General features: G+C 41.7%; 1 protein-coding gene across 1 annotated transcript in view; it reads right to left on the bottom strand.

The window, feature by feature from the left end:
• Nucleotides 1-25,918, bottom strand: part of TSPAN12 (tetraspanin 12) — a 44,392-nt gene extending 18,474 nt beyond the window's left edge. Inside the window, exons 1-3 of the mRNA XM_075724852.1 lie at nt 25,853-25,918; nt 11,915-11,997; nt 11,108-11,243 (exon numbers count right to left, since the gene is read on the bottom strand). Of these exons, the coding sequence (XP_075580967.1) occupies nt 11,108-11,243; nt 11,915-11,997; nt 25,853-25,918 (285 nt within the window). The remainder of the gene's footprint in view (nt 1-11,107; nt 11,244-11,914; nt 11,998-25,852) is intronic.
• Nucleotides 25,919-26,324: the final 406 nt, after the last annotated feature.

The following is a 26,324-nucleotide window of genomic DNA, read 5'->3' as shown; positions in this document are numbered from 1 at the left end:
TATGAGATCATATTCAGCTGCTACAAGTTACAACTGCCTCCAGAGAGGTCTTGCTCATGTGAAAGTCAGACAACCATAGCCCACTTCCACAGCAAATTCATATCCAAGACAAAAAGGACAGTGGGATGGTGGAACATATGGAATGGAAATCCAATGATAATGAAATTCAACCACAGAAGGCAGGTAACCATCAAATAAATATCAAGGACAGAAAAAAAAAAGAAACCAAAAAATGGGAAATAGCATTGAAGTAATAGGTTTTGTACTAATTCGGATGGCTATTTTCAAATAGCTACCTGCATAAAGGCTATCAGAACCTGCTAAAGTACTAGAAAGGTACATGGTGTTTTCACCTACACATTAAAAAAATCAAAATAATTTAAAACTATTTTTAGAAGGATCTGTATGGACTGTCTAAACAGGATCAAAACTTTTAGTCTGAATAAAATTCCTGCACACAGCAGCAGCATCCCATAAGAGGATACAAGCTCCATATATGCCAGTGCTCCATATATGGAGCACATATGCTCTGGCATATGCCCAAAAAGTCTTCATATCTCTCTATTTAAGGCTAACAACTGAACTATAAAATTAATTTATCCTAATTAAATTATGACAGGTTTTTTGCTATTCTATTTGCTCTACCAAACTAAGTGAATGACCACTACTGCATAATACATTACAGGAACACATTTCTTTCTTGATCATCTCAACCATTTAGATGCAAACACAAATAAAAATAGTGAACGCAAGCACAAAATTGCTATTACTGAATCTAAGATATTTTGCATTCATTTAAAAGGTCTTTGCTCCAACAATTCCCATTCAGTTCAGAGAGTAACGGTCAACAGCACACACATGAAGTGCCTCTCAACATAAAATCTCGTGGCTTTCTATCCTGCAGAGTATAGGATTTTTTTGTTGCAATCGTGGGCAACTGCAGGGAAGGATATAAAGTGTGAAGCACAACGTTTTATGTTTCTTGCAGAGATGTAATACAAAATTCTAACTGTAGTTCTAGAGTTTTTTTGTTTGTCTTGAATATGTCACACAATTCCTGCAATTAATCACTTAATATAACTTGTCTGTGCTTTTCAGGCAACAGGTGAAAAGAACTGGTGAAGAGTAACCTTCAATTTCTGTTACTAACGTGGCAACAGGATGATGGAAAAACCGGGACTTCAGAAAACACAGTACATGGAGAGACTTTGTAAAAAATTTGCTCCTCCTCCCACCCCAGTCCCTATTTTAAATGTCCTTCTCCAAAGTATTTCCAAGAACACGGAATTTTTCAGAGATTTTTCTGACAGTGGAAATATTAAACTCTAATTACATTTAGCAAAGGAAAACTAGAGTTAAAACTCTCATGTCCTGCAGTGGTTTCCTTCACATTGCCTTGGCAATTGCACTGAATACACAGTGCCCTATTACCAGCCACTGCGATAATCCCACTGGCAGAGGTACAAAAACCACATGACTGTCCTCTGAAGATGTCCTTCCAAACTCTACTGCAAGCATTATGCCAGAAACAAAGCTAAGAGCAGGAGCCCTCATAGAAATTTGATGACTTAGGGTACTTTGTGACCAATGAGTCACTATGGCCCTCTGGTGCCAAGCAGCCCAGGCAGGTAAGGGTAGCCATACTACAAAGCTGTGCATACCCAACTATGTTCCTGAAGTGATACCAGATGGGGTTTTTTGCTCTGCCACAGCTGGGTTTGTAATTTTTTTGCCAATGACCTATAGAATCATAGAATCATTTAGGTTGGAAAAGACCCTTAAGATCATCAAGTCCAACCATTAACTTCTAACACTGCCAAGTCCACCACTAAACCATATACCTAAGCACCATGTCTACATGTCTTCTAAATACCTTCAGGGATGGTAACTCAACCATTTCCCTGGACCTATGGAATGCCTCATCAGCATTCAGCTACTATAACCTGTAAAATCAGCGGGCTGTTAGCCCACACACAAGGAGAATCAAAGACCTGGACAACATCCCCAGTCAAGCTCTCTTGATCCCACTCATACCAAACGTGGTATGATCATTTTGTTTGTGGTTTGGAAGTCTGATTTGGAAGCAAGAGTCTAGACACCTCAGGAAAACACAAACTGAGACAGGGTTCTGCAGCAACCCAAATTTCATCAGAACTAGAGAGGTACAAGAGTAGCTTAATCCCCTTTTTTTCCTCCCTCAGACCTTTGGTTTGCATGTTGCATGATGCTCCTGTTACTGGGATTAGGACCCTGTTTCATCTGTTTTGACAGCTTCCTAGCTAACTACTACTATCCTAGAAAACCTGAGGAAACTTCACAGTCTACTAAATTCAACCCTAGAGAACAAATATATCCCATCACACAACATACTCAAAATATTGACAACTTCTTAAGCCCACTTCCAGACAGTGAGAAAGCAAAGAGCATTCTGTACATGAAAGCAAATGGCAATGGCAAACAGGGGCTAATGACTGGAGTCAGAAGTTGCAACACGGTGAAGAAAAGTGAGAGCATGGAGGGTGTTGCAGCTTTTGGAGAATCTGGTCTACAAGACTGTAGAAATCCTTCCATTCTTGGAGCAAATATGCCTTTCTTTGAAGGATCAGTGTACTTATTAATGAATCATCGTTCATGTGCTCTGTATTTCATTTAATAAACATCTTTTTTCAAGCTTTACCACTCTCCTCCCAAGCGTTTCTCTTTTCTCCCAGAAGACATAATTTTTTTTTTTTCCCCTCAGACTCAAGAAAAGCCACAACCCTCATGTCAGAGCAAATGAAGAGTAGCTGATCAGCAAGTCCAGCCTCCTCAGACTTGCTGTCTGGTGCTCACACCACCTTCTTGGGCAACATGGTCCATATGACAAGAGCAGCAAGGAAAGCTCTGGGAGGGAGGGAGGGCAGGGGCTGAAGGAGATTCCAAGGGTAAGGCAGCTGCAGAATGAAACCTTACGGGAATCTCTAAAAGACCACAGTATATGGTATGTAAAACAGATGCCAGAAGATTTTAAGAGGGTTATGCACAGCATTTCCCAATGGCTAGCAGCCTGAGAGCGTCAGCCTTGTTCTACTGAGACGCAAGCCATCCAGACATCTGTCTGCACCCTGAGAAACATCAGATGACCACCACCACAATGCTGGATGACCAACAGGAACCAGACTTTCTGTGCAAAACCCAATCAAAAGTCCTTCTTCCCTCAGTAAGCTACAAGTTATGGTTCCCTTTACTTTTCTTACAGTTTAAAAACTAACAAGGTTATTTTAATGACTAATCCAGCTATACTTTTTAAAAATGGAGCAAACACTCATTAAATGGAGTCAGACAAGCTGCATGGAAAACTGAAATCCTCTGTTTATCCACTCCGGCAGCGCAAACTTTCCCCTGCCCCCCCTTCCTCCCTCCCCAGCTCCCTCTGCCCTGCCCTGAAGGGATTAACAGTTCATTTGTCATTCTGATTTAAAATTTGGTTTACTTGCTTGACAACACAGAAATTTGTGAGAGACACAGTCACAAGTCAACAAGGAAATGGGCTGAAACCACCAATTTACAACATTAGCTACTGAATGCCATCCAGTTCTTCAGAGTAAATACATTCCACAGCAAAATGATCAAGTATCTCTATTATTTTAGATTTCAGTTTCCCAGATCACAAAATTTTGTCAATCTGTACAAGGTCTCTTAAAGCCTGTGACCTTTGCAAAATCCAAGTTTTATATAAATAAATATCACTTTTTCCAAAACCTTTCTAACTAATTTTCTGAATCAAAAAACTTTTTTTTTATGGCAATGAACATTTTAATTTTCTATGGTATGTGTCCAAGTTCTTTTGATTGACTCATTTGCTTTTTTAAAAACGAAACAAAATTATTTATGAATAGTTAGAACTTTGCTCACAGCCTCAATTCGTCTATGAGATATTACTGATCTGTTTGAAATTTTTACTTTAACAGTTAATCTTTGTTTATATAAGGAAACGGGTATTATTTTGCAAATAAGCAAATGCACACTTCAGACAATTATTAGGATTTATTTGCCCAAGACTCAATTACCTCAAGTCAATGAGCTCCAAGGAATAAGGGTCATTGCAAGGTCATGGTAAAGTACTGAACAGGACATAGGTAAAGATAGACATTAGACCATAATTTCCTCAGGGCTTACTATATTCCCTTCCCCCCTGTTCGCCCCTTATTTCAAAACACAGCATCCGTCAGCTCTCTAACCCCTGTTTATTTTCTACCAAGGAAAGTAAACACCACAAAAACGCTTCTTTGGTCAAGAAAACCCCTTTTCCTTGTAAAACAGACCAATTTGGTGCCGATACACACAATAACTCTGCCTCAGCATGCCCCCAAACACCTCAAACACCATTCTGAGTGAAGAAGTGCGCTCAGATATAAAACCCATACCACAGCCCCTGTGCACACAGCAAAGTGTCTCTGTGGTTAATTAGTCAAAACGGCAAGATTGGGCAAGAAAAAGAGATTAATTTACCTGACAGGACATCCACTCCATACTCAGTTTGTGGCAACAAGAATGCAGTTGAACCACAGCATCAAGGCATGCCCCACCGGTGAGGCTGGGCTGCATTTCAGACAAGACACGGAGGTTTGGCTGGGCTTTGTGAATCTCTTTACTCATTTCCTTCTTCCTTGCTCTCAGGGACTCTCCCATTCCCTATTCCCTTCAGCAGAGGAAAAAAAGCCGGGCAAACAAGCAAGAAGAAAAGAGGAGCTGGGAAAGACAGAGGGGAAAAAAAGCACTACAGCAGCAAGACAACATATCAACTCAGCAGCTGCCCATCTTTTCTCAGTCAAAATGCAGCATCCCTCAGTCCCATCCTGGTATCACTCCCAGATCTCTAGCCTCAACAACCCCAGCCCCTTGAACCTACTGTCATAACAGTACCTGTCTTTTCAATAGCTGCCTGGTACCCACTTCCAGCATTCCATTTCACCAACCTTTCTATTACTGGCTTCCCTCCTCTGTTCACCAGGGAGCATCACTCCAGAGCCCTTTTCAGCTCTGGTGCCATTTCAGTGTCTCCTACTGCCTTGGGCATCAATGACTTTCAAGAACTTGGAGGGAGGAAGCATTATTAACCGTGTAACAAGTGGAAATGGGGGAAAATAGGAACAAGGAAGATAAAAGGAATAAGGCTTCCTCAGAAAATTTTGGATCATAAGGCCAGACACAGTGACACCTAATAAAAACAATACTCAGGACTTGCCCCAAGAGTGGGCAAAATAGTCACCCCCTTTAGGTGAGACTAGAAGTATAGCATGCAGTGAAAAGTGTGTCACAGAAGTCCAGGCAGCATGTTTCATGCTGAAAACATACTGAAACGATAGAATGGCTACTGTCGACAGATATTTACCTTTTAATTTAGCACTGTACCTTTTCCAAAAGGATGAGAAAGTAGCTCTTCACTATTGCAGAAGTACACAAAAAAAACCCATTTAATTTGACAGCATCATAACTGGACTGTCCAACCTTGCTGTCCTAAGTCAAAGGCATTTCCCTGAATAGCCCTCAAGGGGCTGGACAGTTCTTGTTACTTTGAGCTGCCAGATAACTGCACCAAATAGTACCATGCTGCCTCTGCCCTGGTACAACGTGGCTGCGTGTTCAAGGTAGTTGTTAAGTGCGCCAGGGCGAAGGAAGCAGATCATCACAGTGAGCACAGCAAACATTTGGATTTAAGCCAAGCATTCACAAGAAGACCTGGACACTCCCACCAGCTCAATTCCTGTCGTGCTCCTCCACCCCAACTCTCTTCCCTCCATGCTGCTCAAATACACAGCTGCTCTTGTTTTGTGGTTTGTTCAGCAGGCAGCACTCCATCTCTAAATGCCTCCCAATAACCCATAATGCTAGGCAACTTACACTGTAAGCTCCCCCTCCCAGCTAAGAAAATTAGGTACGCTTCAAAGCACTTGCTTTGAAAAAGTCTTGTAAGTACATACACAGTGCTGTACAGCTGCATTGGACAAGACAAGGTCAAAAAACACACCTCATTGTTAGACAGGCAGACAGAGAGGTTGGCACTAGACCCCAGGAGCAAGAGAGTCCACCCCACCATGCTGGGAGCCCTGCAGAGCACACCTGCTCCTGCAAAGCTGAGCTCTGCTCTGTGGCAACACTGTGGCATCACCAACACTGTTCTGAAAATCTATTTGTTTGAACCTTAAAACCCCTGATCAGAACAGGAAAGAAGCTTACCCCCTATGCTATTTCAAGGCAAAAAGATGTCTAACGATGATTAGTTCAGGCACCTCCTCAAAGAGTTTACCTTTGGACTGAAGGTTAGAAATTCAGAAAGAAAAAAAAAGTGTACTCCTATATTTATTTTCTTGAGAAAGTTGCTCATATCTGAAACTACTGGGGTATAAAAATAATCAGTGAACTTTAAGTGTATTTTCTCTTACAAGTGGAATGTCAAACAAGCAGCACTTCAAAATGCAAGCTAAGTGTCCAGCCAGCCCCTTACTTACCCACTGACTGAACTGGAGTTTTAGCACAGTGCTGGCTTCTCATCAAATCTGTACTACAGTATTATAAACCCACTTAAATCAGTCTTTCAAAAGGCAGGCTAACCTGTCTTGTAATCTCTTGTTTTCTTCCTACTCACACCACATTCATAAATGAGCTGCTGATAAAGGCACAAAGTATGAAAATTATGAACTCCCGTCTCAACCTGTCTAATTCTAAACTGCACGGGTTTACACTAAGGTTGTTTGTCAGTTATTTCTTCCCTTTCAATGCTTGGTAGTTTAATAATGAAGAAATATTTCTGGTTGGTAAATAACAACTCCAGTGCCAAATGCTAGTACAAGGTATTGGAGCAGCTGTGACTGTGGTAAAAGTCCACACGGGTCAGAACAAATATCCTGTATTATTACAGAACAAGTAACCTATATTATGTATTATTGCAGAAATACATACTGCCACAAAAAAAAGACAAAACAACTAACTATCACTAAACTCTCATACTAATTCATGCTAAGTGTAGCCACAAGTACTGCAAAATAGTTGGTGCTCTGGTGCTGCAAGAGAGCTAACATTTCACACATAGTTGAGTCCCTTCTAGGAAGGCATTAGCAGTTACCGGTATCTTGCAACACAGCAGACGCCCGAATTTAATCACCCCTATCACCTCTGCATCCACATGGACTGAAATAGGTGTATGGGTACAGAAGAATTTGCCCCAAGTGGTGATACAGTCAGTGGTTCCCGGTCATTCTTCAGATGGACTTTGCAGAAACCACTTTCACCAACACTGCATTTAGCTGGCTGAGAACTACTGACATTATACGTTCACATTAGGTTTGTCACAGTTTACCTTTTCAACCAAAACATAGTATCATTTCATCTTTTCTCTTCATGAAATATTTGCCTGCTTTTAAAGAAAAGATCAGTTTAGTTTAATGATGGCTTGTCTGGTTGTGTTTCAACTCAATTAACAGACAATTTAGTCTGCCAAGTTCCAATTTATAACCAGGTTCTGCTATAACTGAACTAACAAGCTGTTTGACCACACACCAACCAGGGTCTAACACCATTTAGTTCTAAGGAATATTTATTTCTCTGCCAATTTTATGATAAAAATCAGTAAAATGATTTGCACTATTGACCATCAAATATTTCTAACAGTTTTTCCCTTTGTGAAAACATAACGCAGACAAAATTGAATCCTGTGCTGTTTGAATGCTGTAATTACAGAAAACTCATAGTTATAAATGCCAGAATTTGCAATGAAAACTCCAGCCAGGAAAATATTTTCCAGTGGGATTTTCATGAAGCTGTTCTTGTCAAGCAACAGAGTTTACTCTTGTTGTCTTCATAAAACAAGAACTTCAAAAAAATTCACACACCCTTAAGGTTACTATTCTTAAAGAATATACACATGTGTGGGGTTTGGTTGGTTGGGTTTTTTTGGTTGGGTGGGTTTTGGGTTTGGTTTTTTTTTTTTTCAGTTAGACTATGTGCACAACAGACTTTAAAAACATTCCAAAATGTACAGTGTCAGAAGAGAAGAGGCAAAGGGTGGTTCTGGATTTGAAAAAAGTAATTTAAAGAATCTTGTTTGAAAGACTGTAACAAGCACCATAAAACCTGGACTCTAGTTTCTCGTCCTTAGACTTTTTACACACTCAAGTCGGTAACTTGGAGGAGTCCAGATCTTTCAGTTCAGGCTGGCATTACAGCCGCTTCTACATGAGGATGTTGGTCACTCACGACACACAACAAAACTATGTTACTGGCACTTAAGGTACACATAGACTCTTTATACCAAGCAGCCTTCAAGACTATGTATTCCTGAAGCAAATGAAATTAAATGATCATAGCTTTAAAATGCTGGTTCTACAAATAATCCAGAGCATGTACCTCAGAGGACTGAGATGTTATATTTTCTTACTACTAAGCTGAGTGAACATCAGTTCAATTTATATTTATGCCCCATGTGAAGCTGGGAATGTTTCAAGCATTTAATTGCAAGATAAAAATTCAAAAACAAATGAAAATAATTACGTATTTGGATGTATTAAAAATATCTAAGACCATAATGTATATATTTTTATAGTCCTTACATTTTATTAGATTTTCCAAAAATCCAATTCAATTAACAACACTGGCACTAGCAATTAGCATGCTGCCAGGAACGTCAAGATTTGTATCCAAATATCTCTGCATGCCATCATTATGGTTGTTCATATACTTCAAAAAGAAGATTAAAAGCTTGATTGAAGAGGTTGTTAATGTTTTACATGAAGGTTCTTTTCTTTTAGTTCATCTGGTTGTACAAAAGCTCATTTTGTTGATCTGTCACTTTTCTGATTAGTCTGATGAATGAGGCACTGACTTACATCTGCATACTTCTGTGGTATAACACGATTGCATTCATTTAACAATTAATCAAAAGACAATGACATACTTGGGAAGATATCATTTAGTTTTCTTATCAGTTTGCTTAGCAAGAGCAAATTCTCAGGCTCCTGAAAATGAAATAGTGCAACATAAAATGACAGAAATGTCTTGTTTTGATTTAGTATAATTTGACTGCCTAAACACACTTCAAATAATTTATTTCCAGACAGCATTAAAAGCTATAAATGATTTCTTCTTTTCACTGGCAGCTTAAACAAACTGAAGGCCAAAACCAGTTTTAACTTCATTTTCTTTTTAATTAGTTAGAATTTTTTTTCAAGGCTTATACCAAAAACGGTAACTTTTTTTTTCCCCAGATACTACGTAGCATTGGTCTACATCATATAGCTGCTTTTGCCTTTTAATTAATTTTAATTCCCATTAAAAACTATCACCACTATAAAATAAGAAACATTTTATGAAAATAATCTTAGAACCTTACCATAAAAACTAAGGGCTTAATAAGTTTACCATCTTTTAATGCTTTCATTATTTATATGAAATAAAAATATGTACAAAGCCCTTTTAAAGTATGTAAGAAAGATTACTAGATAAATAATTATATGGTATGAAATTACATTAATCCATTATTTAATCAAGTGCTCATAACTAAGTAGTATCTGTCTTTGAACTTGTTCCCATTGACTCTTAATGTTTGCAAGGTTAAGATCTGGAAATAAAAAATGCATGACTATCATATTACTATAAAGCATTCAGATTTAAATGAGAGTTTTTCCTAACTATATAGCTTTGAAACAATCTTCATATTGTACACGGACTTAACAAATATCCCAAAAAAGGAGAAACAGCATTTGCCCTCTTGCAATTGAGGAACACTTCTGCTGCAGACCTTCAGCTAGACATCTCTAACAAAGCTTATTCCAACCCTCTCAAATAAAAAAAGACATTTTAATACAAAACCCCAGTACAGTTTCCCATCACTTTTTTTTTTTTTTTTGGTCATTTTGTGAAAAATTTGTGAGGTCCAGGTACCATGTACTTAAGTCCCCACAGATTCACAAGAAAAAATGCAACAGCATGCACTTTGTGAGAACCCAACACACGCTGCAGTGAAAAAACAGCAGGAGCCCAACTATACTTGTGTAAGACTCCCGGATATTCCCAAGAGCTGAAGGATTTTACCTGTCCATTTTTTCCTACTGCAATTATGGAAGTCTGATATACATCTTGCACATCCATTGTTCCCACTCTCTCGTGCTTACAGACTGCTTGGAATCCTGCTGATCGTCACGTTAAAAGACAAAGCCCAACTCTGCAAAGGGCTACCAGCTAGACTTCTAAGAAGCATACAGGTACATGGCACTCCTTGACCTCAGAGTTGTCAATGGTCTAAATATTTCTAAACTCTAAACTATTAAAATTTGTGCAAGTTTGATGGGCTTTTTGGTTTGGGTTTTTTTGTTTATTTGTTTGGGGTTTTTTGGGGGTTTTGGTGGTGGTTTGGTTTTTTTTGGTCCTCAAGTTCAATGACTTCTAGATGAAGAAAAAGGCATCTGGCTCCCTTGACAGTCAAAGCCTCATCACAGTTAAACTGTACACAGAGCCTCATGAAGGAGACACTATTTATTTTCAGCTGCTGGTGGCTCAGTTATGTAGCCTCCAAACAAAGGAAAAAGCTGGGTACTTGGAATTATTTTTTAAACTTGCTGACAACCAAATGCAACTGCAAAATTTCACATCTACATAAGAGAACACAAAACTTCTGAATACACTCAGAATTAACTTTCATCAGTTACAAACGCTGTTATTTTACACACACAATCAACTGTGGGGATAAAGCAAAGTCTAGGTTATTTAGCTATTGCACAGCCAAGAGTCAAAAGGGTAGCATAAGGGTTTATTTCAGAGCACTCAAATGCACGTTCCTGTAATTATTAGTAGTTAAGAGTTTGAGTTATTTTTCCCTTCAGCAACTCCTCTACTAAATGAAGTGGATTTTTGCAAATGAGACACTGCTTGTCTTTCAGTCACAGCATAACGCAGTCTAGGCAATAAATTCTTTCCCACTGGGTGCTTTGCAATTACAATTCCTCACTGATACCGTAACTCAACACGGTAATAAAAAATAATCAGTATTTATCTAGTGCCTGTGGATTAAAACTTTTCTTACAGTGTTGAAGCGAAGCAGAAGTTAGCTGGTTTTAGAGGTTATGAAACATACCCAGACAAGGAGCAACAGATTTCTTTTCACTGTTCCACAGTAGCCCAGCATTCCAACTATGATGAGGAAACAGCAGACTGCAATCATGACCGGGTGGACCACAGGAAAGTAAGTCAAAATGACAGCCTCCTCCACCCTAAAACCAATCAGAACCATAATAAAAAAAGCATAATCACAGGAAAATGATACAGAAGAAAAACATAATATAGGCATTAAAATGAAACCGGTGGATTAGCAGATGCGTTCTTCCCAGCGCCTTACATGTTTCGCAGAAATCTCTTCTATGTGGTTTTAAAGTCAAATGCTGCATTCGGGTATGAGAAAGCAACGCATCATCTGAAATTGCTTTGGAGCAAAGGTGATCTTCCTATCCTGCACTTGCACAGCATGCAGCGCAATGAGGCCCTGTTCCATCACTAGGGCTCGTAAGCACTGTTGTAATAAAACTGAATCTCTGGACTGAATAAAGTATTCAAAACTAAACAGTAATATAATATGGTTACATGTTGGCAAAGGGCCAAAAATTGATCCCTGTCAGAAGAGAAAGGCACAGGAATAAAACAAGATTGAATTCATATTTTTCGCCCTTCTCTAATTTCAGCTGATGCCAGAAATGGTGGCAAAAATACACCTTTCAACAAAACAATAATTAGCTCAACTGAGGGCTTCTTAATTCTAGAAATCCTAATTAGAAAAATTAGAAATCCTAATTAGGAACCTTGATCCTAATAGGAAACTTGCCATACTGAATGAATGACATATACTGCAATCACCCACACAGATTAATAGGTTTAAGGAAAGCTTTACCTTGTTTCTGCGGTTAAAGTGAGAACATTATTCAGGTAGTCTCTCATCCAAGCGGAAACACCTAATACACTGATGGACATCAACTAAAAAGAAAAGCTGAAGTTATATATCACGCGTTTAAAAAAAATTGCAAGCTCATTCATAATTTAAGTAGAGGATCAATCATCAGTAACATCTTTCATGCATTCGTTTATTTGAACAGCATACTGTCCCCAAAACTGTACTTCTATATGCTTAGAGTTGGTTTGTTGCCCAAGTATTTAGGGAGCCAGTGACAATAATTTTATCTTCCAGTATGCATAGTTAATGTCTGGAATACCTTCTCTTCCACCCAGCGATGCCAGTGCAGGCTCAAGTCCCACCACTGCACAATGTGCCACAGAAACAAAAAGGGAGGGTTTACGCTGCTAAAATCAGCGACTCTTTCAGGGCTCACAGGGGATGTCTACCAGTCTGTATGAAACCATAAAGCCACGCTCAGGCACACAGCCAGTGAAGAATAATCTGAAGCTCCATACAGAATACAGTGGTACCGATACACTGACACATAGGACAGGAAATTTATCTTGGGGTTGAATTTAGAAGAATCTGATTCTCTCACTCATTCAGATAAAGTCACACCATGAACACTGTGTCTCAGTTTCCTGAACCATAAAATGACAATAAAACTCACTGCACTTCAATTATAAACCCCAGATCATCAAAGCGTTTGGGTACCTAACTGGCAGGGGACTTGAAAGGCATAAATCCACTACACTTTCACCAGGGCTGCTCCTACGGCAAGTAAATCCCTGAGACTGAACCCACCTAGAATTGCCACCACCTCAGCATCCCATCAGTCACCTGATGCCATCGTGCACTCCAGCACACCTGGGATCTACCAGTAGAAGCTCTGGGCTCTGATTTTCTTGAGAAGCCAAACCTGAATGACGTAGTCAGAGCATACCTGCCACACCGTGACAGCACCAGCTCTTCTGCTGCTGTAGCAGAAATACCCTAGAGGACAAGGCACTCTTCACAGCACGCATCCATGTATTTTGCACCGGGCTAGGTAAGTCAGTAGGCCCTTCCTCCTGGAGGAGGGCTCGCATAACAGCAGCAGTCATCCCCACCTTTGTGCATGCTTTCTGGCCTTAAGAACACCACATATCCTCCTGCACGCACAGGACAGACAGAACACTGCTCCCCAAACAGAAGGTGAGAGATGCAGCTACAGACTCCTTCAAGGAGAGAAGGTAACCACTAAGCTTTTCCACAAAACAGGGCAAAGTTAAGCTTACTAATGCCACTGCTACTTCTCAAACCATTTCAGGCAGTTCAGCTGGTTATTACACCCAAAGGAGAATTTAGAAATATCAGTCTCACATGGTCACCTGAGCGTGAACCACAGCTCAGGGCGTGAACCTGTCAGGCTCAGGACTTCAGAAGCACCACCATCTACACGAGGGAGGGAGACCTAAGCATGCTGGCTCTCCTGAGTACTACTGTTTTCATGCTTTGTATAGGTGCATGCCAGGAAACCTCAGCATTATACTAACAGCTTCTTAAATAGCGAGAAGTGCTAATCTCCCCTGTTGCCTTCAACAGCTAGCTTTCCACATGCCCTCATACTTCCCTGAAGTTGTTATGAAGAACAGGTTAACTGGTTCAAACCCAACACGTAAGAAAAGTCACTCTGTGTCCTCTCTGGCTCCTCTGCCTGCGGTGCACCCACAGCAGGCTACTTCTTGCCTTTAAAATTTCATGAGAAGTCCTAGTGGCTACCCCACGGCTTCCTCCTGCTTTTCAAAACTGATGCACAAAGTACAAGCACCGCTTTGGTTCTGGGTGGTGCCAGTGAGAGCCCTGGGTACTCGGCATGCTGGAAGGATAGTCCTGAAAGCTAGTGCATGCTACAAATCTGCTATGTACACACGTCCTTTACGCTCTGTGGGATCTGTTTTGGCTGGTGGAACAGTAGGGGTAAAGAGCATTTTCTGTTATTTGCAGGAAGCTGCAGGAGCAAGGAAAAGAAGATGACTAGAATCTCCTTCTAGATGAACTCCTCAACAATCGGTACCTTCTTGGAAGAAAGCATGAGGCAAATACACCACACAAGCGATAAAAAACCCCATGTTTCTAATACAAAGAGAAGTAAAGAAGACTACAAGCAGACAGCCTACCTTCTTATGGTCAAAAAGTGACAGAAAACATTTTTAACCCCCCACATCTCCCTGCAAGGCATGCTGGTATGCACAGAGAAAGTGGTAGCTTGCACTTCCACTCTGTTTATAGTAAAATACTTCAGACAAATTTGGTTACTTGGCTTTACAGCAGTCATGCTGAGGAGTGAGAAGTCCACCAAAACCACGCTCCTCAGCAACTTTTAATAAGAGCCAGATGGTTCTGCTGCAAAAACTGTACCAGAAAAAATTTCACTTGCTAAATCATATTCTTCCTCCCATACCAGACTGGTGGACTGCCTAGTCACCGCTCTCCATTAGGAACTCACAGGCTGCACTTGTTTTCTTTCAGCCTTGGGTATGTGGCAATACATTCCCGTACAGCAACAAGAGGAGATAGATCCCTTGGAAGAAGGCAAGAGAGTGTTCCTTTAGCAGAGGTAAGATTTGGCAGGCAAGACAGTTACCGCAAAGCTATTGGAGCCTGGAGGTTATTCAGAGACAACGTGGAGATCATGGAGCAACAAGCTAAAAGGTAGAGTGGACAGAAAGGGCCTCCTAGAGACCAAAAGTAACAAGCAGAGTCCTGCCACCGAGAGAATCATTCAGTTTGCTAGAAGAAAGGACTTGCCTACAAAGGCAAATCAGGAAGGAGGAGAACTTTTATTTCTGCTCTGTCTGCTTAAGTTTTCTCTACCTAGATACATATTTTTGCCCACATAAAATCAGTGAGGGGAAAGTCTAGGCAGATACATCTCCAAGCTGTGGCCAACACACGGCCACATGACTTCTACAGAAACGTTTAATGATGGTATCATGGAACATGACCCCACTTTCACTTACAAACAGCTAATGGAAGAAAAGGACTGCTTCCTTTCTCCTAGGAAACATAACCTTCACCAATAATGTAACTACATGAACACTATTTCAGTTCATAAGAACAAGCTCTCTATGAAAGGTCTCTCACTTCGTTCAAAAAGCTTTTAGCCATTTAGGTCCCCCTGCCTGTGCTCCTTCAGTGTAAATAGCTAACAGCCAATTACTACTGTTTCTTGCTGGACATAAATTACATGCAAGAAAATTCCCTCTGTAACTCCTGAGATCCAGGCTACAGCTCACCCACTCACCTACCCTGTGCCCTGAATGATCTCGCCACCGTTAACTCCTTCAGGTGTTACTGACTTCTGCTACGCTTAGAATGCATGTATGGTATCAATACAAGAGCTAGATCAGCATTACTGTAAAAATGTACACGCACAATACCTTACCTCGCTGCTACACAGAGGTTATACACAGATTACCTGTGCAACACCCTCCTGCCAACCAGACAAATACCTTGGGAGGCACCTTTGGCACTTTATTTTGAATAAGGTCCAAAGCAAATTATTACTCTGAATGACCTGAAAGCCAGAGTGCTGTGACACATTGGATTCACATCCATGAAAGTCAGTAACACTGTCAAACTGGGGCAGCGTAAAGACACGGCTCAGAAACAGCATAGGCAAATACTCAAGAAGCTCCTCTTGAACAAAGAGGCCTGTGGAAGAACAAACTGTGATAACTCGAAAAAACAATTCAGCAACAGACTGATTACAAAAGGTGTATTTTATGGCACGTAACCCAGCAAGTGCTTGGTAGCTCTGTGTTAGCAAAGGGAAGTGCTGGGAAAAAAAACATATCCCTTCTGATCAGCAAAAGTGAGCCTTTGGGCAAGAACACCCTTCAGGATAAAAGATGCATTTGCGATGCCAGACTGCCCTGTGTAATGACTGACTTCTAGTTTAGTGACAAAAGATTATCACGCCCTAACTCGCACCCATCAATCGACTTGCTCACCTGCTCCATAGCCACAGGGGAATCACAAGAAGACACGTGTGCCCGACCTCCACAGCCTCCTGCTTATGACCCAACATGTGTATGTGGTGCCCTGTAAAGCACTACGCATCCTCAGGTGCCAGCTGACATCACAGAGGCTCCAGGCACCCACCACTTCACAGCAGAGGCAGATCTTCAGCCAGCAGCACAGGAATACACTAACACCAGCAGTACAACTCAACCCACGGGCTCAGTAGGCAGGAACAGTAACAACATCCCCAAACACCTTGGTGTGCATCCAAACCTATCCCAAAGAACAAGTCACAACACTGCAATTCACTGCCATGGATTTTCAAGGAGTCATGGGCAGGGGCAAGGTCCTGATTACAGTTTTTGTTCGTTCATTTGGAGGATGGAAAAAAGGTAGCCTTAAAAAACTGGCAGCCCCTACTTCAGCCACTGGTTTGTAATTAATTTAGATGTAAAATATGGTTAGAAACCTGTATCAAGCAATCAGACAAAAGGACACAAGTTTATGAGAAATAAAGCTACCGAGATAATTCTCACCATGGCAGCAGTTACATCATTTCACCAAAAGTTTTCATCTAAGCTTCTCTGATGACAGCTGTAAACATAATATCATAGTAGGGAGTAAAACATGTTTATTTGTTGCAGCTGGCCGCACAAGTCACTATAGGTTTCATTCTGAACCATCACAGAATGTTATATAGCCATCAACACAACACTGAAGAGTTTACAAAACTGCCTGCTCTCATACTCTATTTTAAATATATTTTCACCCCAATTAAGCAAAGGTAATAAATTACATTTTTATATACAAGCAACATGCAGATCACACAACAACATATTAAAACTCCAAAATAATTTGTAGCATAAAGTTTTTAAAGCTACTAGAGCTTTCTCAGACAACTGAATTACAATATCCAAGAATGGACTCAAACTACTAGCAAGGGTCATTCCTAAGCATAGTTTAAATTGTCTTTGGAACTCTTCTACATAAATCACACGTCAAAATGAAAACATCAAATCATCTTTTATTCATAAAGTATATATTTTAAACCCTTACTCTGATAGTACCACTCACAATGTCTTTGAGCTCATACCTAAACTGGAAAAGTCTATCTGTGTTTTCAATTAATAAATGAACATGGATTTCTGTCTTTGAGAGAGCAAGATCAATTGCTGTAGCTATTTACATACCTGCTTTCATTCTCTTGTCACTTTTTTCATACAAACACCTTAATTTTTTAACAACAAAAGTTGCTTTGCTCAAATTTGAGAGAAGGGTTGGGTTTTTTTAATTATTAAATGGGAAGAAAGATTTATAGCATCTTCCACATTAAAAATCACACACGTTTCTTTTTCTTCAAACAGATGGGATAAACAACTTCAGGCCACGCTCTGGTACCCGTACAAAATGCTGACTAGCAGCACTACAGACTAACTTGCTTTGCAGAAAAAAGGTTTCCAGGTCCAAGGAAATTACTTCCAAGATATGACAACATTCATCAGAATACATCCTTTAATTTTAGTAAACAAACAAGCCTTGAGAAAATTTTCCAGTTGAAATTGATTTGGGTAACCTGAGCTGTGACTTACCAAAGGAGGGGGGGGGGACCACACAGAAATCACTACAAGGTCATGAACAGAGCATGTTGCAATGCTTTCACAGGATTTTCACAATTAGGTTCAATATTCAGATCATTGAACAAACACAGATGACTCAGATCCCTGGACAAACAGATGACTGCATTTTTTTGGGAGGGAGGGGCGTAAGGGTGGGGGAGAGCAGGACAAGAGGTCTTGTTTTTCTGTATTACCTGGCAAAAGCATTTAAATGTTTACAGAAAAAAGGGTGGCCTATAAAAAAGGAAATTCCCTATTCCCCACTAATGCACCTTTTATTCTACTGACACGACAACATTTAGTTTTAGCTAAGGTTCCTACATAGGGTTGTGCCTTGGTCCCCTCCCACTTGCAAACAGCTGAAGCGTGTACTTGTTTGCACTTTGAATCTGTGTTTGCTTGCACAGCTGCAACAGTGAGTTAACAACCTGCTCGGCATTTGGCACGGGCTAGAACTTGCATACTTTGCAGTAAGGCAACTGCCAGAGCAGCGACAGGCTGCTAATGGGTCACCCTCCTGGGGGACGCAAGCAAGTTTTCCAGCACTTGACTGTGCAAGGTTCCTACAGCAGCACAGCATAAAGAACAAATAAGAGCCCAAATATGCAAACAGGTCGAGGTACAGTTCATCTATCAGCTGGTTCTTCCAAGTGTCAGACCCAGCTATCAACTTCTGGGCTGTGTAGCGTAAGGGTACATTAAAAGCAAAGAGGGATACAAATATGCCTATGTATCTGCATCCATTCTCTCTGTGACTACCTAGTCACTGCATTTCTTGTTAGGACATGGTTTGTACTGCTTTTCCCTCAAAAGTAAGCACCTCACTGTCAAGAGACCTTTTGCCTTTGGGGAAGCAGAGGCACGTGCTGCTGATCGCGGGTAGCTTGCAGCCATGCACAGCTCAAGTGTCCAGATCCACATCACAAGCCACACACCACCGTCAAGATGATATGCCTTCACTTATACAGAATACACTCTTAATTTTGTTTCTGTAAGAGCTTGTTTTTGTTCACAGACAGCAGTCAACCTCACAGATGGCAGGCAAACTATTTTTAAACCGAGGGTATATAACTGGAAGACTGATACGAGAAAAGGGTATGTATTTCCCGTGATGCACAGGACCTACATATCAGCTGGTTTTAGGTATACCACTTAACTTCCCTGTTCTACAGGTGAATACCTATGAGCACATGAAGATTTCTAAAATAAGCCTGCATTTTTAATTACATCACACATTCCTATAAAATTGCATGAAATTACACTGTCCCCTATATCTTGGGAAACAGCCACAAGAGATTAAAAAAATTGGGATTATTCCTATGACCCTTGCCTAGTGTCTACCACAGACTCTTGGGATGATGGAAAATCTTCAAGGTGCAGAAGCAGTACCTGAGGATTCATGAATAATTGGGTAGCTATCTTCTACAAAAAGAGATGCAAATTTAAAGAAAAGAAATGCAAGTACCTACTGGCCGGATGGACCTTCCCAGTTCTGCTGGAGGTCATGGCTTACTGGTATGAGCAGTTCCCCTTGAGCTTTTGGCTCAAATCTAGTCACCATGGGTCTGTGCCTTCATCCTCAAGGTAGATGCAGTGAGCTCCACACTGTTAATTGTGAGGATTACCCCAAAAATGTCTGTCATTTCATTGATTTATGAATGCCAATTAAGAAGCATATTAATGTTATTTCTACCATTAGGGTGGGGTTTATTTTTTCCTTTCCATCATCACATCAAGCTACTCTTTCAGGACCGTTTTGCAGAGACTCATCTACCAATTCACTGTTGACATGCCACACGGGGTGAGCCACGTCACTTATGAAGATACACATGGGATAAAGGGTTATATAGAAGAAGATACAAAGTTGACTTATGGCCGAACTCTACTTTGTTAGGACATGGTCTAGTAATTTAATGATGTTATATAAATAATGCAGCCTAAAGATGCTAAGAAGTAAAAGATTTGTCAAAGACTAGAACTAAAAGTATTTCTGGTCCTTTAAAACTCCTCCTATAGCTTGCTCTGCTGAACACATTCCTTTTAAAAGATACCGTATTCCCACAGAAGCTGGAGTTATTCTTGTATGGCTTTTAGGTATTTTCTTTATACGAGAATGCTAAGAAAATCAGGTTTCAATTATGCATCTCTACACTGCAGTCTCTAAAATCAGAGTATATTATTCTAGAATGAACCCGCCATTTACACTGCTATAGGTACCCAGCCAGGTAGCACTCATTTCAATGGATATTATTAGTCACTTAAATTCCCTAAAAACTTGACCCTAACTATGTTTGTTCCAAGTATCTACAAATCCCACCAATGTGAGTGGAAGTTGGAAAGCAGCAGAAACACAACCTCTATGCAGAATCTGGTTCTAGGGAAGGGAGGATAGACTGACTTCTTTCTCATGTCACAGTAGATTTGAAAAATGAAGCAAAAAATTACAAGATTCAACACATATATTTGAGGTTGGAAAAAGAAAGAAACAATACCACTGCTTCCAACCACCCTTAGTGCTTCCTTGCACACCACTAATATTCCCTTGTTCTAAATTCTAAGGTGGTACACATAGCCAAAACTAGAAGATTACAATCTGTAAACTATTCAAAACAAAAGGAAAACTAACTGGAAGCTTGCTCCTCTCATTTTATGTGATTTTTTTGTTCACAAGCACAAATTCAAGATAGATACAAAACAATTTCTACTACCTGCCAGGAGGTTTATTGGCTGCAATGACATAGTCTAAATTACATGGTACTGCTATGTACGTGAAGGAAAGCTTAGGCACTGCTCAACAGAAACAGTGTATCCTCAGGCAGAAAAACCTCAAAAAAAGGTGAAGGATGTGGCAACATCACTGGCTTGGCTCAAACACCCAGTGACACTATTAATCATCAGTTAAGAGATCCTTACCACCTATGACAAAGTCATCTGCAACTTACAACCTTTATTTGCCCAAGCCACTATAGTACAGTCATCCTCAATTACAAGCAACACAACAGCAGCTGCTCCTCCTTTCCACCTCACCAGAAAAAAAATAAAAAGCTGGCATTTTTCTCAAGACAGAAAGTGTATCGAGACTTTTTCCTGCATGTTAGCTATATTTTGCCTTTTTTTTTTTTTTTAAATGAGAAAATTGACAAAAAAATTGTGCTGCTTTTACTTGCATCTACTATCACAACCCCTAGGGGCCACTGCCCTTGGGAAACCTCCTGTGTTATGCCTGTGCCATTATTATGGGTCGGCCATGTTCTGTGATTGAAGGTCTCCCTAGCATAAATGCTTGCAAACATAATTTAGTTGGGAAAGAGACTGCAGCAAAGCACAGAAGAACAATGGCAACATTGCAAAATGTGGTGAGGAGGATCTCTGTGAGGACAAGTTATATAGTGCTTAAAATGAATGAAGATGCTCATGTTACATCCATGACCGCTACTGAGCTGGAACAGTGTCAGGAGCTTGCTGATACAGAAAAGCCCCATCAGAAAGACCCTGTATTCTCATGAACTGCAGAAAATGTGTTTGTAGAGCTACCAAAACTAAATTTCTCGGAGTCCTGATACATGCTGTCTAGAGACAATAAAGACCAGTATTGCCACTAAGAACAGAAAATTAGGAAGCGGTAGGAGCACGTCTCCTCTCAAGCACCACAAAGATAATCCACCTAGTTAAGCACTAAGTCTTGACTACAAAACACCAAATCATGGATTTTTGGAGGTCCCTGGCTGTCCAGAATGTAATATGCTACAAAGAGCAGTGTTACATATAAAATGAGAAACCTGCAAAAATCAAGTTGGGTCTCTCAGTCTCATAAATTACTTTAAGAAGTTATGCTTGTTTATACATGAGGATGGCAGAAGAATGAAACCAAACGTTAACTGCAGGATTTAGTCTGAAGGATATTCTTTGTCCAGGGCACTGTCAAAAACACCCTTATGAAATTAGCAGACCAAGGAGGTCCTGAAAGTGCAACTCCCATTGGTTTGAAAGAGACATCTTGCAGTCAGATGCATGATTCAGTTGACCTTGGAAACAGCTTCCGGAAGGGTATCATCAGGTCTATTGCCATAGTCAGTCACTTGATCAACAACTATTAGAGCACTGACAACAGATTTATTCCTACCTCAAAAGAAAACACCTTTCAAGATCTGCTGCAAGTTGCAGCTCCAGAAATACTGATCCATTCATATCCACAAAGCAAGTGTTTTTCTGGAGCAGCAAAGGCAGTACATTTATTGGTCCATTATCAAAACAGGATGAACCACTAAAACAGAGCCTTGGGCTTCCAGTTGATTGCTTATGAATGATTTATAGCTAAGCAGCCTTCAGGCCAAAAATGACAAAAAGCATAACAAACAACATTGCGTGCCTCCCTCTCACACACACACGGGTACGTTGCCCTGTCTACCATTCCACATCACAGCTCATCAGCTGTGCCCAGTAAAAAAAAGTTTCTTTCTTTCCAGATAGACAGCACACAGCTGTACACTTAGGAGCAATGCTCTGGAGAAGCTACAAGGATGGCAACAGAGCAACTAATAAAGTTCTCTCACTTCTCTGCTTCTGTAGGCTCCAACAGCAACCAAATTATGAAGACACCAGTGTGTTGCGGCAACCATCCACATCTTAAGTTTTTCAGCAAGACTGATGGTCAGATTAGCCACTTCTGTTACATGTAACATCTTCTTAAGGAACTTCACACGCACTAGTCTGCCCTCACCAGACTGCCAATGACCAATGCTGGAGTCCCATCACACACACACTGGGACAGCTGCACACACGACACACTTGAAGCTTACTTTAGATGTTCCCTTCTAAAAGGTTGACCATCAGATTGTACCAGACAGTGACTACTGGCTCTTACACAGTTTTTGTCAGGCCTTCAAAAGTTTCAATCCCCCAGGCTGGAGGAGAAAGCAATCCTTTTTGCACAATGTGTCATTACACCTACCTCCGGATACCACCACAGCAAAACAAGGACAGAATGCCACCCTATTCCAGCCAGGACCCTCAATCAAACCATGATTTTAAGAAGTCAGCACGCACATCTTCACTGTTTTCAGCCAAACACTGGTAACTGACACAGCAACTGGACATGTTTGGAGGCAACGGCCCTTGGGAAGGAAGGAAGCAAGCAAGAGAAAGCATAAAACCCTCCAAGATCAGGTCTGAAGAGAATCACACATACGCGTCCCAAATTGGTAGGTCTGTACAGACCCTGGAACCACACATCACTCTCATCTTTACACACCGGGACAGATCCCGCTGTGCTCAGGACACAGGAGGAAACGCGGCTGCACGTTTTCAAAGGGCTGATCTACTCTAAACTTCCTGACATCTAGCCCATAACCTGGGCTGGTATTTATCACAGTAAGCACTAACATAAACAACAGGCAAGCTAAAGCTTTCCAAGCGGAAGGAAGAGTGGCAGCAAGGGGAAATCACAGGCCCCATCCCCACACCAGTGGGTATGCACCTGCTGCCAGGGGAACTTTTCACAAGAAAACTCTGCCCCATGGGTCATGCTCTGACGCTCACAAAAGGCAGTGGCAAAACTCCCACTGAGACCAACAGAAGCAAATTCAAACTCTGACAGAGGAGGAGATATGGCAGATTTCACTACCACAAGCGGCTCATAGCATATTTGTATTTAGCTGTTAAATACACACCTGAATGGGACCAGATAGGAAGCAGAAAGTGGGTTTTTTGGGTTTGGGTTTTTTTGTTGTTTTTTTCTGTTTGGGGTTTTTTGTTGGTTTTCTTTTTTTACACAAACATTCCTCCACAGAAGTCTGATGTAAGTGCAATACATTTAACTACCCACCCACTGCGCATCCTATTTCTTACCACACAATTCTGGCAGACTCAGGGTTTTTTGCTTAGTTGTTTATTTGCTTTGAACAAAACCATTGCATTCATCTGCTTTGTAAAATGCATAGAACTCCAAACAGACCGGCCAATTTTTCAATTGAGTTCCAACACCTTCAATTTTATATACCTTACGGAAGACAGCCTTAATTCTTTGCAACATCTGTGGCGCAAGTCATCTGCTATACTGGCATTTATTATTTAATTACATATTCACATGCTTCAGCACTATACAGATTTCACTTAGCTGCTTGGGTGTAGTTCTAGTGTCCTGGCCTCAGCTAGGAAGATTAATTATGGACATTTTTTATATTTTGAAGACAAGCATAAGAAGTTACCATTTTCTTCTCTAGGACTTGTCATACCACAACAGACTCAAAAGATCCTTTTTCCTATATCACTGGGGAAGGACTAGAAGAAGAAAAAAACCCACACTTTCTAGTTAAGGGTGATCTGGGACATCATTATTTAAAGGGCAACAAAATCTAAGGAATGAGAAATTATTTCTAGCCATGAATGCTTTAAACCAAACCTAGACATGAATTAAGAAAGGACAAAGTTAACAGCAGCACGCCATTACAGATGTAGTTAGTGCTGTCCCACTGCCAAGCTCAAAGGTGCTGTGTAGCCCCACATCTGAGGTCCACAACAGAAAAACACATGAACAAAACAATGAAAAGCTGGAAAGAGCAAACTGACATGGAAAGGAACTTAAAATATGAGCAAGAGGGCAGACACATTTAAATCTCCCAGGTGAGACCTTGATCTCCCTAGAGAGGAACTGCAACACAACGCACTAGTCCCCTCCAAAGATAAGGGCAGGCTTTCCTACACAAACAAAGCATCTCTGGACTGAGAAATGAAGCGCTGGAGAGCACCAAGGCCCCCCATCACCACACAACAGATAACTGACACAGTGTGGGGGTATAACCACATGTGTAACCTTGCCACCACCTAAATGGCTGCTTCAACTATAAAAAGCTGTCACTAAATAATGAATCTGATGGGACACAGCAGGCAACAAGCATGGAGGGCAATGGAAAATAGCAGAGTAAGTTTAAGGGAGCAAAGACAGCAGTGACTTAAGGTGTGAATGGGAAACTGATGAGGACAGTTCAAGGCAGGAATCATGGAAACCAAGGGAAAACAGGGAACAGGCGAACGGCAGGACAGGATGTTTTCAACCATGTGGATGTTCGTTCACTCAACTGTAACAGCATATGTGTAAAAATCCAAAGTTGAATTCAGGTCAGCTGAACCCAGGCAACCTTCATCTTATTCAAAAGAAAATCTAGGTTTTCAGATTTTGTACAGTATCCAATGAAAGCCATGTACGGTGTGAGAAACAACTACACATCCTTTTTTAAAAAAAGAAAGATTTCCTCAACTCCTATTAAAGGGCTTTATTCCTACATACACTACAGAAATAACTTATTTTGCACCTCTATTAAACACGATATACAAAGCTACATACTTTCAACAGATTTTCAGATCATTTGCATTACACAAAAAGTACCATTCTGTACCAAATGCTGTTTAACGGTTTTCTCTCTCATTCATATTCTGACCTCCACTTAAATTTTCAGTCATCACGAGACTTCATCTCAACTCCGTTATAAACTAAGCTTGCTCCCATGTATTATCCGTGCATCATTCAAGTCTACAGCACCTCAGGAGTCAGCCACTGTGAACAGCTGTGGGATGTCAAACCTTTTGCCCTTTTGTTCTCTTACACTTATCCAGCATAAATCTCAACTATACAGGTGAAGCAGATTTCATTTGGTGTGAGCGAGTGAGGACTGTGAGCAATCTCCACCATGCTGTTTATCCAGAGCCGTGAAAGTTTAGGAGCAAGTGCTGATCACACCCACTTATGCTGGAGAGTGAGAAACCCTGCTGCTATAAATACAGCTTTGATTGAAATGCTGGAAAGAAAAAGAAATCACCCCAGGCCTTGCCTGCCGGTTAGGATCTGGCCACCGAAAGCACAAAAAAGACTCGGTAAGGCGCTCGCAGAGCAGCTGACTGCTCAGATACCTGCGAGAGCCCGGAGTTCAGCTCAGGTCGCGGGATGCTCTGAAACTCATCCAGTCAAAAAGCCACGGCACCCGTGAATATTCCCCTCGCTACATATTCACACAAATTCACAGGTGTATTTATAACACTAGGTTAATACAAATCTGATTTTACTTCAACTAGTTTCCAAAGGCTTTTTTTTTTTTTTTTTTTTTTGGAAGTGATCGGTGTTCCCTTACGGGAACTGCCAGCCGTGGGGCGTACACCAAGGCGGGCACCTTGCACCCCTTGGCCCAGCGCCGGGAGCCCCGCGGCTGGAGGCGGCCGCGCCTGCCGGGCCCCCGCCGCCCTCCGCCCGCCCCCCCAGGCCGCCACCTGCCCGGGCGGCGGCGGGAGCCCGGCCCGGCCCGCCCCGGCCCGCTCCACTCACCCAGAAGAGGAGGTTGAGGGCGTAGAGCAGGCAGCGCAGGCACTTCACCGAGTCCTCCCTGGCCATGGCGAGCCCCCGCGGGAGACAGCCCCATCCTCTCACCACATCCTCCCTCCCGAGGCCGGGCCGCCAGCGCCCTGCGGGGAAGAGGGGCCGGGCGAGTCCCCCTTGCCGAGGAACCAGCGCGCAGGTGGAGGCGGCGGAGCCCAGCCGAGGGGCGGCCCTGGACCGGCCGAGCCCGGGCGGCAGCGGCCGAGCCCCCGGGGACCCCGCAGCGCCCACCGGCCGCCCACCCCCGGCAGCCTCCCTTCTCCTCCCACCGCTCCCGCAGATACTGATGGGCGAGGGGTTTTTAATAAAAATAACAAAACCGTGGAAAGGGTTCTTCCCAGCCGCGGGCTGCCCCGGAGCGGAGCGGGGCGGAGGGCAGCGGAGGCACGGCCCGGGGCGCCGGCTCCCTCCCCGCCCGGGA

The sequence above is a fragment of the Pelecanus crispus genome, chromosome 1, assembly GCF_030463565.1.
Source record: "Pelecanus crispus isolate bPelCri1 chromosome 1, bPelCri1.pri, whole genome shotgun sequence".
Classification (NCBI taxonomy): domain Eukaryota; kingdom Metazoa; phylum Chordata; class Aves; order Pelecaniformes; family Pelecanidae; genus Pelecanus; species Pelecanus crispus.
This window is presented reverse-complemented; position numbering and strand designations above follow the sequence as displayed.